Here is a 12497-nt window from a genome sequence, read left to right as displayed (position 1 = left end):
GAAAGATATCCTCTGCCATTTGTGACTCCACACCTGTGTGAAATCAAATTTGCATTAATTTTGTACATCAGAATAAAGTCTAGCATGAGTATGGCTATTTTTCAAATATCAATGAACAAATGTTTATCAAAGGTATAGCTATAGGAGTAAAAATTTGTTTTAAATGTGTAATTTTTGTGTAGTTTATCTATTACTAGGAAATTAAACAGTAATTCTATCTGTTTTATTTTAAAGCTATAAGGTACCTTAATTTTAAGAACTATCATGCTTTAGCTCTTTTCATAAGTGCTTCTAGAACATAGTGGAAGAACAAAAGCGGTGTGAGTGAAGGCAAAGGTTAAGAACCACTTCTTTACATCATTTTATGCTGCTTTCCATGTCTGGGAAGGTGCTTCTTTTCAATAATTCCTTCTAAAACCCTTTGGACTCTTGCCCTAATTTTTCTTATAATTGGTTATAAAACATAAGCATGGTGATTACAGTTAATAATACTGTACTGAGTGTTTGAAATACTGTATCTATGAAAGTTGCGAAGAGAGTAGATCATAAAAGCTCTCATCGTGAGAAAAAAATTTGTAACTATGTATGGAGGCAGACATTAACTACACTTATTGAGGTGATCTTTTCACAACATATACAAATATTGAATCATTTATTTTGTACACCTGATACCAATATAATGTTATATGTTAATTAGACCTCAATAGAAAGAAAATACGATGGTCATCATCATATTGGTCAAATTCAGAGAGCACATAGAGAAGCCAGTTTAGTACGACACATAAAACAGAAGCCCCAGCCCGCAGAGGAGCTGCACAGCTAAGGAGACCAGGACAGTCGAGAGGATGTATACAAGGACCGCGGAAGTGCTCAGGGGCTCAGAGGAAGAAGAGGACAGCTAGCACATGGATTATGGAAGACCTCTAGTGCTGTTAGAATCTGAAGACAAGCCTAGGAGACTTCATAAGAGAAGTGAGTCTTCAGTACCACTTACGAGAATTTGAGCTGCAGTGTTGCAGAGCGAGCGTGGTTGGCTAGACGCTGGGAAGAGGTGGGAGGGGGGTGAAGGCCTGCTTGGCTGGAGCCCACTTCTCAGCAGCTCCAGACAGACACTCAGCATCCTCTTGTTGGACTAATTATTACACAAACTCTGGCAATCAATGAATAATTTTGAAAGGGTTGAGAGAACAGGAGTCACTCTGGACTGATTACAGTAAGTTCTCATTTGTACGTGTCAGACTCTTTTCACACGTCTTGGGAAAGTTGTCAGTGCTCTCAAAGGGTTGAGAGAGAGAAGGAAGGCAAGGGAGTGGGGGAGACTGTTTATTCCTACACAGAACCCTAAATTAATCAGGAGGTACTCAGAATATCTACGTTGTTCTGATACTGTGTTAGCCACTGGAGAGGGGAGTAGAAATTACAGAATTTACTCATTCAATAATATTCACTGAACTTTTGATATGTACAAAATACTTTTGCAGGAAACCAGATCTTAACTGATGCCGGTGGAAACAGGGAAGAGGCTAATAAGAAGGAGCAAAATTTCACTGAAAGTTTGAAAGGACTTGTAGACTATCAGGCTAAGAGGTATGAATAAATCCAAGATGGTAAGATTTTTAGACTCAACAGTTGGCTCTGTCTTACACTTGAATTAGTTGCTTCAGTTTCTTACCAGTAAGACAGTGGAGAACCATTTGCTCCATGTGACACCAAAAGAAAGGGAACAAACAGTTCACGTTCATGTATTTCTCAACCTTTTCACACGTGAAATTGTGCACTAATACAGAGGGTTAAACTGAAAGGACATTGAGGTAAGTAAACTATATAAAACTTAGTGGGAAAAATGAAGTCCATTTTTATAGCATATAAACACGAAGGTTTAAGGAAATATTTCAAATATAAAACTTCCAAATAAAATCTATCTAATTTTTTAATGAGACACTTGAGCTTACTTTCCATGAATATGATTTTGTACAAGGAAGGGCTACATACATTTTCTGATCGAAATTAAAAATTTTGATCTCTTTAACTTCTTGATAGTCATCATTGAAGAGAAACTGTCTGCACGGTAGCTAAGAAAAATCTAAAATCCTTGCTTCACACTCATTGGAAAAATAGCAACCTTTGAAATTACATGGGAAAAAAACCCAACAGCTCTGTTTTCATTGACAAAAGTAACCTTTAAATTTTTTTGTGATAGCTTGGATGTTTTGAAATCCAATTAGGAATTTTTACATCAAACGTGTCAACCTGAAAATGATGCTCTTATTTGCAGAATGGGCATGTATTTGAGGAAAGTTGCCATGTGGCTGCCTGAGGCACCCCTAAAAGACACATTAGCAGCCCATGGACAGGAGTTCTAGCCACCAACTTTATCTGTGCCCATGAGGAGACCGCTGGTTCTCGCCACGCTCTCATCACCCCCAGTATGCCACACCTGGGGCGGTGCCAGTGACACGCTCTGCAGCTGACTGTCCAGGGGTTTGTCCAGTGGGTTTCATGTTCTGCTCAGCGGGTGTCCGGGTGGCGGGGCTCCTTCTTGCCTCTGTTCAGGACCCTGGGGTGGAGGAGCAAGTTCTGATGCTACTCTCCTCATTTTCTCACCTGCAGCCCTCTGGCCATGCTGTCAGAGGATGCTCCACAGCAACCTGGATGCTCGCAACCAGAGGCAACCTGCACTGAAGTTCTTGCACAGACCACACCGGGTCCCTGAAGAGATAAATATTTCGTCGGACAGTTGTAATCCATTTCCGACTCATTAATATGCCAATGCACAAAGGCCCACCCACAGCAAAGCTCTGTAATGCAATTTTTCGCTTTGTTCCCTGTGTCTCTGCTATGAGACGTCTTGAGATAGTCACCACTGCCCAAGCAAAGACATATTCTGTGGAATGGCATTCACTAGAATTGTGCAGATCAGCTTCTACCATGCCCTGGCAGGGGATTACACAGGACGATGGTGGGCAAAAGTTACTGACTGTAGGAAAATATAAAATTTGAGTAAAAAGTATCTCAAATATCTCCTGTATCTTCTGCCAGAGAATACTGTTTGGTGTTAGGTTTTTTTGTTTTGTTTTGTTTCGTTTTTTTAAGGTCTTAAGTTAATCCTTTAGCAAATGAGTGTCTTGTGATCCCTTTGTATTAGGTAGGAATTTTGGGTCACAGAAGTGGACTTTGGCTAAATTAATGAAAGAATGAGAGAAGAGGAGAGAAAAAGAGGGAGAAGAACTTATCATTTGGAAGGATACAGGATGTGCCAAACAACAAACCAAGCAGAAGGGCGCAAGGGCAGTTCTAAGAGCTGAAGGACCAACAGGATCGCTGCTCTCTCCGCTTCCGCCATGAGTTACCACCAAGGATGTTCTCTGTCGGTATTACTCCCTTGGGACTCCCGTTCCTGGGAGTGGAGTCCAGTTGTCTGCTTTGGCTCACCATTCCCCTCACTCCAGCTCCGACTGTGGGGAGTGAGACAGTCCATCGGGAAAATTCGAGAAACCAGCTCAGGAAGGAACAATGGATCCTGGACACACAGAAACAACAGATGTCCACTTTACCATTCTCACCCCATTTCTAGATGAGGAAACTGAGTCCCTGAGGTAAAATGTTCCCCTCCATAGCCACAGTCAATGTGAGGTCAGGCCTAGAACATCACTTTACCATCTTCCAGAACGTTCCTCATTTCGGTACCTTTCCTCCTTCACACATCTGCAGATTTAGTTCTTTTACACATCTCTCTCCCTTAGATAAATGAAGTAAAATCTTACATTGTCTCCTCAAAAGGCTGTGAAGTGGATTGATTTCTGGGAAGCACATGACTAAGTTAAATACACCTTTTTATGACCTTAAAGATAAATGTCAGACAAATATCTTGAGGATGAATAGCTGCCAGGAAACTGAAAAAGAGTTTGTCTTCGACTGTGGGACCAAAACCAACACAAAGGAAACCTGCTTCCTTCTTATCGCAGGCGTCTGACAGGTTTCTCGATGATGTCAACGCATTTTCAGGCGTGCTTTCCCGGGTTGTTTGTGCCGTGTGGTACTCTGCCTCGTGCACTGTCAGAGGGCCGCTTTTTCAGTGGGTGCCGTGTCTCATTTGAATGCCCTGGAACAGGATTTTCATGGAAAACATTCAAGTTCTGTGAGGCATATTGGATTGCTTTTAGTGGCACTGTTGCTCTGAGGAGCTGCAGCTGGCACACCTGAAGCAACGGTCAACACACAAGCTCTGTCCTCGGCCTAAATATGGATTTACCTGGTGAAGGTGGCATGGGGAGTAATTTTTAGTTCAGGAATGTCCCCGAGTAGCCTCAGGGCTATAAGTGGCTTGGATGTCAACTCCCCCCAAGGCCTCCCTTGGCCACCACACTTAACACGCTTCTCATAGCAACTACAACTGCATCCCAATGCTTTCTTTAGTAGTGTATCTCACAAGATGTAATTACATGTTTGTTCGGAGAGGCAGTATGTGTTTGTAGCGCTTAGGATCACACAGCTTGCAGCAACCCACTAAGTTCAAAATCCCAGCTCCACTAATTATAGTAATTACACTTGTTGCATTTGCATGCCGTAACTAAGCTCTCTGACTCTCGGTTTCCTTAACTGAAAAAATGTGACACAGTGGTCCCTAATTCTTAAGGATGCTGTGGGAATCAAATGATGTACCACGTGCAAAGCACTTTTAACAGAGCCTTGTCCACAGTGAGCATTGTGTATGTGTTCTCTGTTGCTCTGACTGAGGTATTAATTGTCTGTGTCTCTCCCCTCTCCACGTGCTTTAGACTGTGAGCTCTGTGAGGACAGGAACCATATCTACTCTTCTCTCCAGTGGGTACCCAGAAAGAAAAGGGCCTCTCATGCAGTGGGGGAATCAATCAATATTTGTAGGCTGAATGGAGGAACCTATGAATGGGTGGACCAGTTGGCAGTTTACCAAGTGCTTTCATATATATTGTCACATTTGAGCTACAGAACGTTGCTGTCAGATGGTACCAATATTTTTCTCATTTTATATGTTAGGAAACTGAACCTGAGGGCTATTAAGTCACTTGCTCAAGGGCAGATTTCCAACACAGCAAATCCTGAGCTTGGTCTTCAAATCTCAGTCTCCTCTTGATCAACCTTCTGTTTGCTTGTTTGTTTCCATCTCTGAATCTTGTCCACAAGATTTCTTCTACAAGATATAAAATAGAGAAACAATTTGCCCTGTTTATTGCATTGTTTTGAGCATCAAAAGTTCAAGGAGGTGAAACACATCAAACTGTTACCCCAATGGAAGCCATTATGACCATGCTTTGTGTTTCGGGGATTGCATAAAGTAGCTTGATTATTTTGTGAAATGATTTTAAATGGGAAAGAGAATGTTTTAAAAGAAGAGGGAGAGAAAGAAAGAGAATGTGGGCAAGGGAGGGATAAAAGATTTGTAGTAGGAACTGGATGTGACTTTTGAAGCATTGGGATCAAGCTGATCACACTACCTGGAGAGGGAAGGACAGTATCTTTCTGATGTTTCAATAATTTCTTGAATTATTGTGGTGTGGCCAGTGTGAATCTCCAATATTTTATTACATATTTTCAGCTCCTTGCTATTGAAATTAGGGAGCTATAGTTTTAGCCTTAGCTTTTGCCTACCCTTTACATATAAATGCTGAGTTTCCTGGATGATAAATTCAAAAGTTTTAACTTATTTTGTACCTTCACCAAGAATTATAAATTCTGTTGAGACACTAATTTAAAAAAGAAAAGTCACAGACACGAAGTAACTTTGGTAGTAGTGAAGAGTAGAGTTATTGATTAATAGCATGATAATAAATGGAATCAACTAACCATTACTGAACGTTTAGTATGTGGAAGAATCTCTGTTACATGATTCCATATGCATCATCGAATATAATTGATTCATTCATTTCCTTAACAAATATTTACTGAATGTCTATTATTTGCCAGAAACAATCTCAATAACTAGGCAGACACATAACGATAAAGAAAATCTTGACCTTATTGAATTTACATTCTAGTGGGAGAGGAAGGCAATAAAAAATTGGCCAATGAATACTTGATAAACTATCAGACAGTGATAAGTTCTATGATGAAAAAGAAAATAATGCATAAGAATAAAGAGTAATGGAGGCCTGGAGTGACCACTTAGATGGAGCGAGTGGTCAAAGAAACCTTCCCTGAAGAGTTTAAATTTGAACAAAAGTATGAATGGAGTGAGAGGTTAATCTCAGCAATGCTGGCAGAACAGCATCCCTACACAAAGGAACAGTAAGTGCAAAGTCCCTGAGGCAGAAGCAAGCAAGAGTGAGATTGCCACACTAACAAGGCACAAAGCAACATGAATGAGGTGCATGAATCCTCAGGCAGGGTCCTTGGGTAGGGCTTTGAGGGAGAGGTGGGGAGTCTGGATTTTCTCCTGAATGTGATGGAAAGCTCTTGGAGTGTTTGGGCAGAATGACACAATTGGATTTCCTCTTCAAAAGATCATTTGATCGTTCTGGCTCTTGTATAGGGAGTGGTTCATAGGTTATAGGGGTAGCAAGGGTGGAAGCTAGAAGAACAGTTAGGAGGCCATTGTGCCAGTTCAGAAAGGAAACAGTGGTAGCTGTGGACGGTGGAGGTTGGAGGCAAGTAGTCAGCTTTGGAAGACAGCAGAGTCCTCTTCTGATTACTCATTCTCTGAATGAAATAAAAGTTGAAGACAATAGCTGAAAATGCCAGGATTTGAAGAACTGGAGAAGGTATGAGTTGATCCTCAGAGAGTGAGAACATGAACAGACTATTGGAAAATACTAGGATGTGAGGGAGTAGGGGCCATTTGAAGTTGGTGGTCATGAGTCTAATGTGAGACAAGAGCATGTGGTTGTTTCTCTCCACCCACCTCAGTTATTCTGGCAAAGTCAAGGAATTGGGTTTAGCTGGGGCTGGGATTTTCCCAGGTAAGTGTAGTGAATAGAGAGCAGGAAATGAGAGATTATACTGCCAGACTCTAGAACCACAGTCTGGTAGTAGAAAGTGAGGGCAGGACATGGTAATGGCAGCAAAATGTGAGCATTGGTAGATCAGATAGTCCCCAGGATGCCAAAGATCTGTTGGAGTATGTGATAGACTGAGTATTTGTGTCTCCTCAAATTCATAGGTTGAAATCCTAACCACCAGTGTGATGGTATTCGGAGGGAGGGCCTTTGAGAGGTAATTAGGTTTCAGCGAGGTCATGAGGGTGGTGCCTTCATGATAGGATTAGCTCTCTTTTTCTTCCATGTGAGCATACAGCCAAGAAGAGTGTCCTTACTGCAACCTGACATGCTGGTACCCTGATCTGGGAATTTCAGCTTCCAGACAGTGAGAAACAAATGTCTGTTGTTTATGCTCCCTATTCTGTGGTTGTTTTGTTCTGTTTTGATAGAAGCCCAAGCTGACTAAGACAGACTAGCCACTAAAGAAGTGAGTTGAAAAGTGGATGGGAACTGGCCTTCAGATGCTTGAAACGGAGACTTCAAAGATATTGGAAACGGCCAAGGGCATGTGGTCCCGGAAGGGGGTGATCTCGATTAGTACAACGTGGTGTTTTGTGTTTGCTGGGTGTTTTTCTCCTCTGTGTCACTTGACACTTCTGGGTTGCCAAAATAATCACAAAACTGCGACAAGCCAAGAACACCATCAAGAAAGTGAAGGACTTAATTTAGATGGTTAATGTCCGGGAAGTGCCCGTTTTGCGGTTATGCCTGTAACGCCGCCTTGGCGCCGGGGGTGTGACTGCGAGCTCAGGGCGACCCTGGGCTTTGGGCTCAGCGAGGATGCCCACACGTCGGCTTCCACTGGTGCCGCCCATCCCCAGACAGGCCACAGTGAGCGTTCATCAGCAGCTGAGTTAGTGCTGTAGGTAGTCAGGGAGACGTCTAGGCAGAGAACCATCAGACTGGGAGGTCATTCCCGGATAGAAGCCAGCTCTCAGTGAGCTCCCACCACGGCCTACTTTTCAATATGGGATCCAAGTTTTAATTTCGCGCAGGTAGAGGTCGGCTTTCACGCTGTGGGTCAGTGCGCAGGAGCGGGCTTCTGCTCTCCAGCAATCCTGAAATTTGAGTTCCTGGAGGGATCCAGGAGGCTTCCGGGGGCGCGGGGGAGCGGGGGGCGTGGGTGCCTGGTCGCCTCCAGCCCCGCTGTTGCAGAATCCAGGGGTGCATCCCCCTTTCCCGATTCTTGACGTCAAGCCCCGACCGCCGCGAAGCCCGGCAAGGGCGGTGGAGCGCGGAGGAAGGGTGGCAGCGAGGAGAAGCCATTGCAGCAACAGCTTGGAGGAGGGAGCTGGACATCTCCGCCGAGAAACACAGGGGGCGGGAGCCCGAGGAGCGGAGCAGAGGACCTGCCCGCTCCGGGAGCCGCTGGGTTGCTGCAAAGAGGGGCGGGGAGAGGCGGGGGCGCCGCCTGCACCGAGCTGGCTCCAGCGGTGCCCGCGGGGAATGTGACATCAGCAGCGCCGGGCGCTTGTGGCTGCAGGAGGCATCTCGCCTCGGCTGCGCTGTGCACACCTCGCCCCGGGGAGGACGCAGACCCGGGCAGGCGGCAGGGATGTCGGCGAAGGAGAGGCCAAAGGGCAAAGTGATCAAGGACAGCGTGACCCTCCTGCCCTGCTTTTATTTCGTGGAGGTGAGTTGGCCCAGCGCCTTGGCATAATGCAGATCCTCCGCGCGGCTCCGGAGCCAGTTCGGGTCCCGGACCGTGTTGGAGGCGCGCAGACCGCGCCAGGGTGCGCGCTGCTGCCCCCAGATGCCCGCCTCTCCCCCTTCCCCCCAGCTTTCTCGGGAGCTTCCCCGAGTGTGCCTGCGAGTGCCTGCCGGCCAGGGGTGATTACCACGAGCGACGCCGCTGCTCGGTGGCCTGCAGGCAGGAGATACCTGTGGGAGTGAGCGTGGGGCTAGTGCCCTGGCCCTCCGGCACTGCCTATGTGCACAGCCTGGTCCGTGGCCCAGAGGGGCCGTGACGCTGATATTTCGAGATCTGTGTCCTCAATCTGCTAGTACGTTATCTAGAACTCTGTGAGCTTTCTGTAGGAATTGAAATACACACGGCCATGCCCCGGGTGTGTGTGTGTGGTGGGGGGGGGTGCATGAGGGCTGAAGATGTTTATACAGCATTAGGAATATTGATTGTTTCATTACAAACAAAAACAAAACCGAAAAGCCCTTCCGCTTTTATAATTACTGTGGTGCTCACATCTGCTTCTAAAATTGGGTCTATATCTTTAGGCATCCATCTATTGGCCCTTTGCCATGGTTAACAAAAATTATATACATATACACATATATATGTATATATGTAAATGTATGCATAATAGTTTAAAACTAAGTGACATCATCTGATTTTGCAAGATTTGTACATGTGTATTTATCCTCTGCTGAGCAATATTATACATAAGCAGTTAAAATGCAGGTGTATTCATAATGAACCTCTAACTTACCAAAATGCAGCATTTAAGGGAAGAACAATTTATGGGAGGGTTATGAAGATTGACAGGTACAGTGATTCCATGCACTGTGGTCCATTGCATTAGGAAGACATTTTTAAGCAAGAGGTTTATTAAATCATAGGTAGAAAAAAGATGTGAAAAGATTGATAGGTTTACTGAAATCATACGGTTTTAAGTATAAAACTATATCCTGTGTAAGTAGAGCCTGGATTGCATAGAGAATTTTAAGATTGTTGCTGAATTGTAAATATCCTTCCTTGGCCATCTTTTCAGCCGAATATGGAGGTTTTGCACTTCTAAGTACAGATAGTAGGTTCTGTATTTGATGACTGCAAGGCTTTTCTGTATTGAGGGATAGTCGTTGCCTTGAAACTTGGGACAAGAGACATTGTCAGATTGTTTTTATAGATAACAGTACATTTGCAAGTTTCTCTTGGGTCTCACAATTTTACAAACGGTTTCAGTGTTAAGAAACATGTATGTGATTTGCATAAGTCTCAGAGAAATGATGGGTGACTCCTTCATCCATGACCCATAGAAAAGAAGGATAAAATATTGACCTGTTTATTTAATTAATTGATTCACTAATTTTTGCTCCTCCTGTTTTCACAAGGGATTTTGAGGCCATGGTTTAGATAATTTCGTTGAAAGCAAATGAACAGTTTTCTCAATAAAAAACAAATGTGGCAGCAGAAGATTCCATGATAAAAAGGGTAAAGGGGTAGAGAGATAGGCTCCCTGCCTGTAAGTTCAACCCTGTCAGGCCACTTGTATGGCTAGTCCGCTGTGGTTTTGTCTGAAGACACTTTCATTCACATCTAGACCTGTTACATCTGTTTAGGAGAAATCGGTTAATTGCTGGCTTCCACCTCCAGGACACAGCACATCTGAGGTCAGCTAGAAGCTGACCACATATGGATTGTAGCTGGATGGCTTCAAGGAATATACTTTCATGAAAGAGGATGCAAACCAGAGAATTAAGGATGTGCCTTTAAAGAATCTATGTGTGGACTTTTCAGATACCTTTAACAGGAGTACATTACCTTTTAAACTAAAATTTTTAAAGAAAAAAAATGCCTCATAATACATTTGAAATGGGTCTCTAGGAACAAACATCTCACAGATGTGAGTTCTTTTCCATGAGTGTGGAAATAGCCCCAAATCATTACATTCACTTTGACCCATTCAGATGCCTTCTACAAATTCCTGAGCAGGGCAAACTACAGAACAATTCCTTGACAATCAGTCATGGAGTTGGAATGAGCATTTATGGTGTGATGTCTTAGGGGTAACAGATTTCAAAGGGAAAGATATAAAATTGGACTGCAAATTGTCTCTCTGAAACTTAAACGCTTGATGAACCACTAAAGAGCCTCTAGAAAATGGGAGAAGACATTAGTACACCAATTACTTAACGGGTTGACAGAATGCACTACTGAACTCCTTTGGAATGACTCATTCTAAAGCCAGTGAGAACGAGCTTTGTATCTCCTTTGGAGGCTGAAGAAATACAGCAAGAATTAACGTGTCAGTAAAAATGCTGGAGAGTAATGGCACTTTGCTTCGCAACATATTCTCCCAGACCTTAGTAATTAAAATGCAAAAGTGAAACGTGAGTGAATCTTTCATCACATATCAACCCAAAACACACATTTCAAGCCTGCTCTGTTACTTCAGACAATAAGTAACAAAAAGAGGTAAAAATGACCAGAATTTGAGGAGAAAACTGTCTCTGGGTCTCAAGTCAGTGACACCATGGACAAGTTAAACTTGGCCTTTCTTCAAGAAGTTCAGGCTGCTTTAAATTGCTGCTCATCATGGTAGGTATGAACTGTGAAGAAGTTAACTAGAAACTGAGGGGCAACTTTCATTCAGACTAGAGGGGGCTGAAGTCAGGTTAGACTGAATGATGGCAGGAAAAACGGCCTGGGCCTTACAGACAGGTGGACCTTGTTCATCAACCACCTACACCACATACTGCTTGGATAATTCTGGCCAAGGTACTTCTCTCATTCTCAGTGTCTGCATATATAATAGAAACTATGTGATGCAATATCAAATATATATTGATGTGTAACAGAAATGATAATACTCACATCTTACAGTATCTTATGACGTGAAAGCATGTAAGCCACCAGACATCATTTCTGAGCAAGAGTCGGCACTCAGGATGCACCAGTTTCTTTGGCAGTGTCAGGTGTGGACCCTGTGGGCTGGGCTGATGTGTTTGGTCACTAAAACCAAGTCTTCTTGGCCTGGTTCACCACCAGACTCCACGTTAAGCAAATGTTAAGGTAATGGATAGAATTAAGTTTTTCTTACCTCTTTGGTTTTATGCTACCAACTGTTTATGCTGATAAAGGGGTTTATGGTTGACAGTAATTAAATATATCAGCATCATGTGGTGACTTGGAAAACACAAGACAATTTCCAGCACAGTACCTCACTTTATGAAAAAGTTTCACAATTCTGTTTTGCATTGTTCAACTTGGGAAAAGAAAGGTCAAGTTATGAACAGAACTCTCAAATCAGCATATCCAGGACTTTATCAGGTGAACAGAAAAGCAGGTAAAAAGGAACATTCAACTGAAGAAAAGGTTTGTCTTGCCTTTAAAGTTCCAAAGCCCTCTCCAAGTGATGGTTGTATCACTTACAGTGTGGTTGCAGCCAGCAGCACACCTAGAATTAACCCAATATTAAATGTGATCTGGCTGGCTGTCTGTGTGCCTAATGCATTTCCTTTACACAGAGCATTACAATGGTCCCACCTGTATTCAGACTCACAATTCTGTTCCAAGATATGAGTTCACATTGATTTGGTATGTAATATAAACAAATTGTAAATTACCCTTTAAACCGAAAAGATGTAAGTTCTTAATAAGTAAATGGGGAAAAAATTCTTTTCATTTAAACATTCTGCTTTGTGGCATACATTGTTTATTACTAATCTAATGTTTACTTTCTGGGGGTAAAAGAACTATGTTTGACCTATATGCAGAGATATTTTTATAGGGCTAGAGATGCAGATGGT

General features: G+C 43.1%; 1 protein-coding gene across 1 annotated transcript in view; it reads left to right on the top strand.

Annotated features, from left to right (window-relative positions):
* Window positions 1–8277: 8277 nt before the first annotated feature.
* Window positions 8278–12497, top strand: part of PLPPR4 (phospholipid phosphatase related 4) — a 34687-nt gene continuing 30467 nt past the window's right edge. Inside the window, exon 1 of the mRNA XM_006197350.4 lies at window positions 8278–8646. Coding sequence (XP_006197412.1) covers window positions 8569–8646 — 78 coding nt within the window. The 5' untranslated portion in view covers window positions 8278–8568. The remainder of the gene's footprint in view (window positions 8647–12497) is intronic.

Source organism: Vicugna pacos, chromosome 9, assembly GCF_048564905.1.
Source record: "Vicugna pacos chromosome 9, VicPac4, whole genome shotgun sequence".
NCBI lineage: Eukaryota > Metazoa > Chordata > Mammalia > Artiodactyla > Camelidae > Vicugna > Vicugna pacos.
The sequence above is the reverse complement of the archived record's forward strand: the minus strand, read 5'-3'. Positions and strand labels throughout refer to the sequence as shown.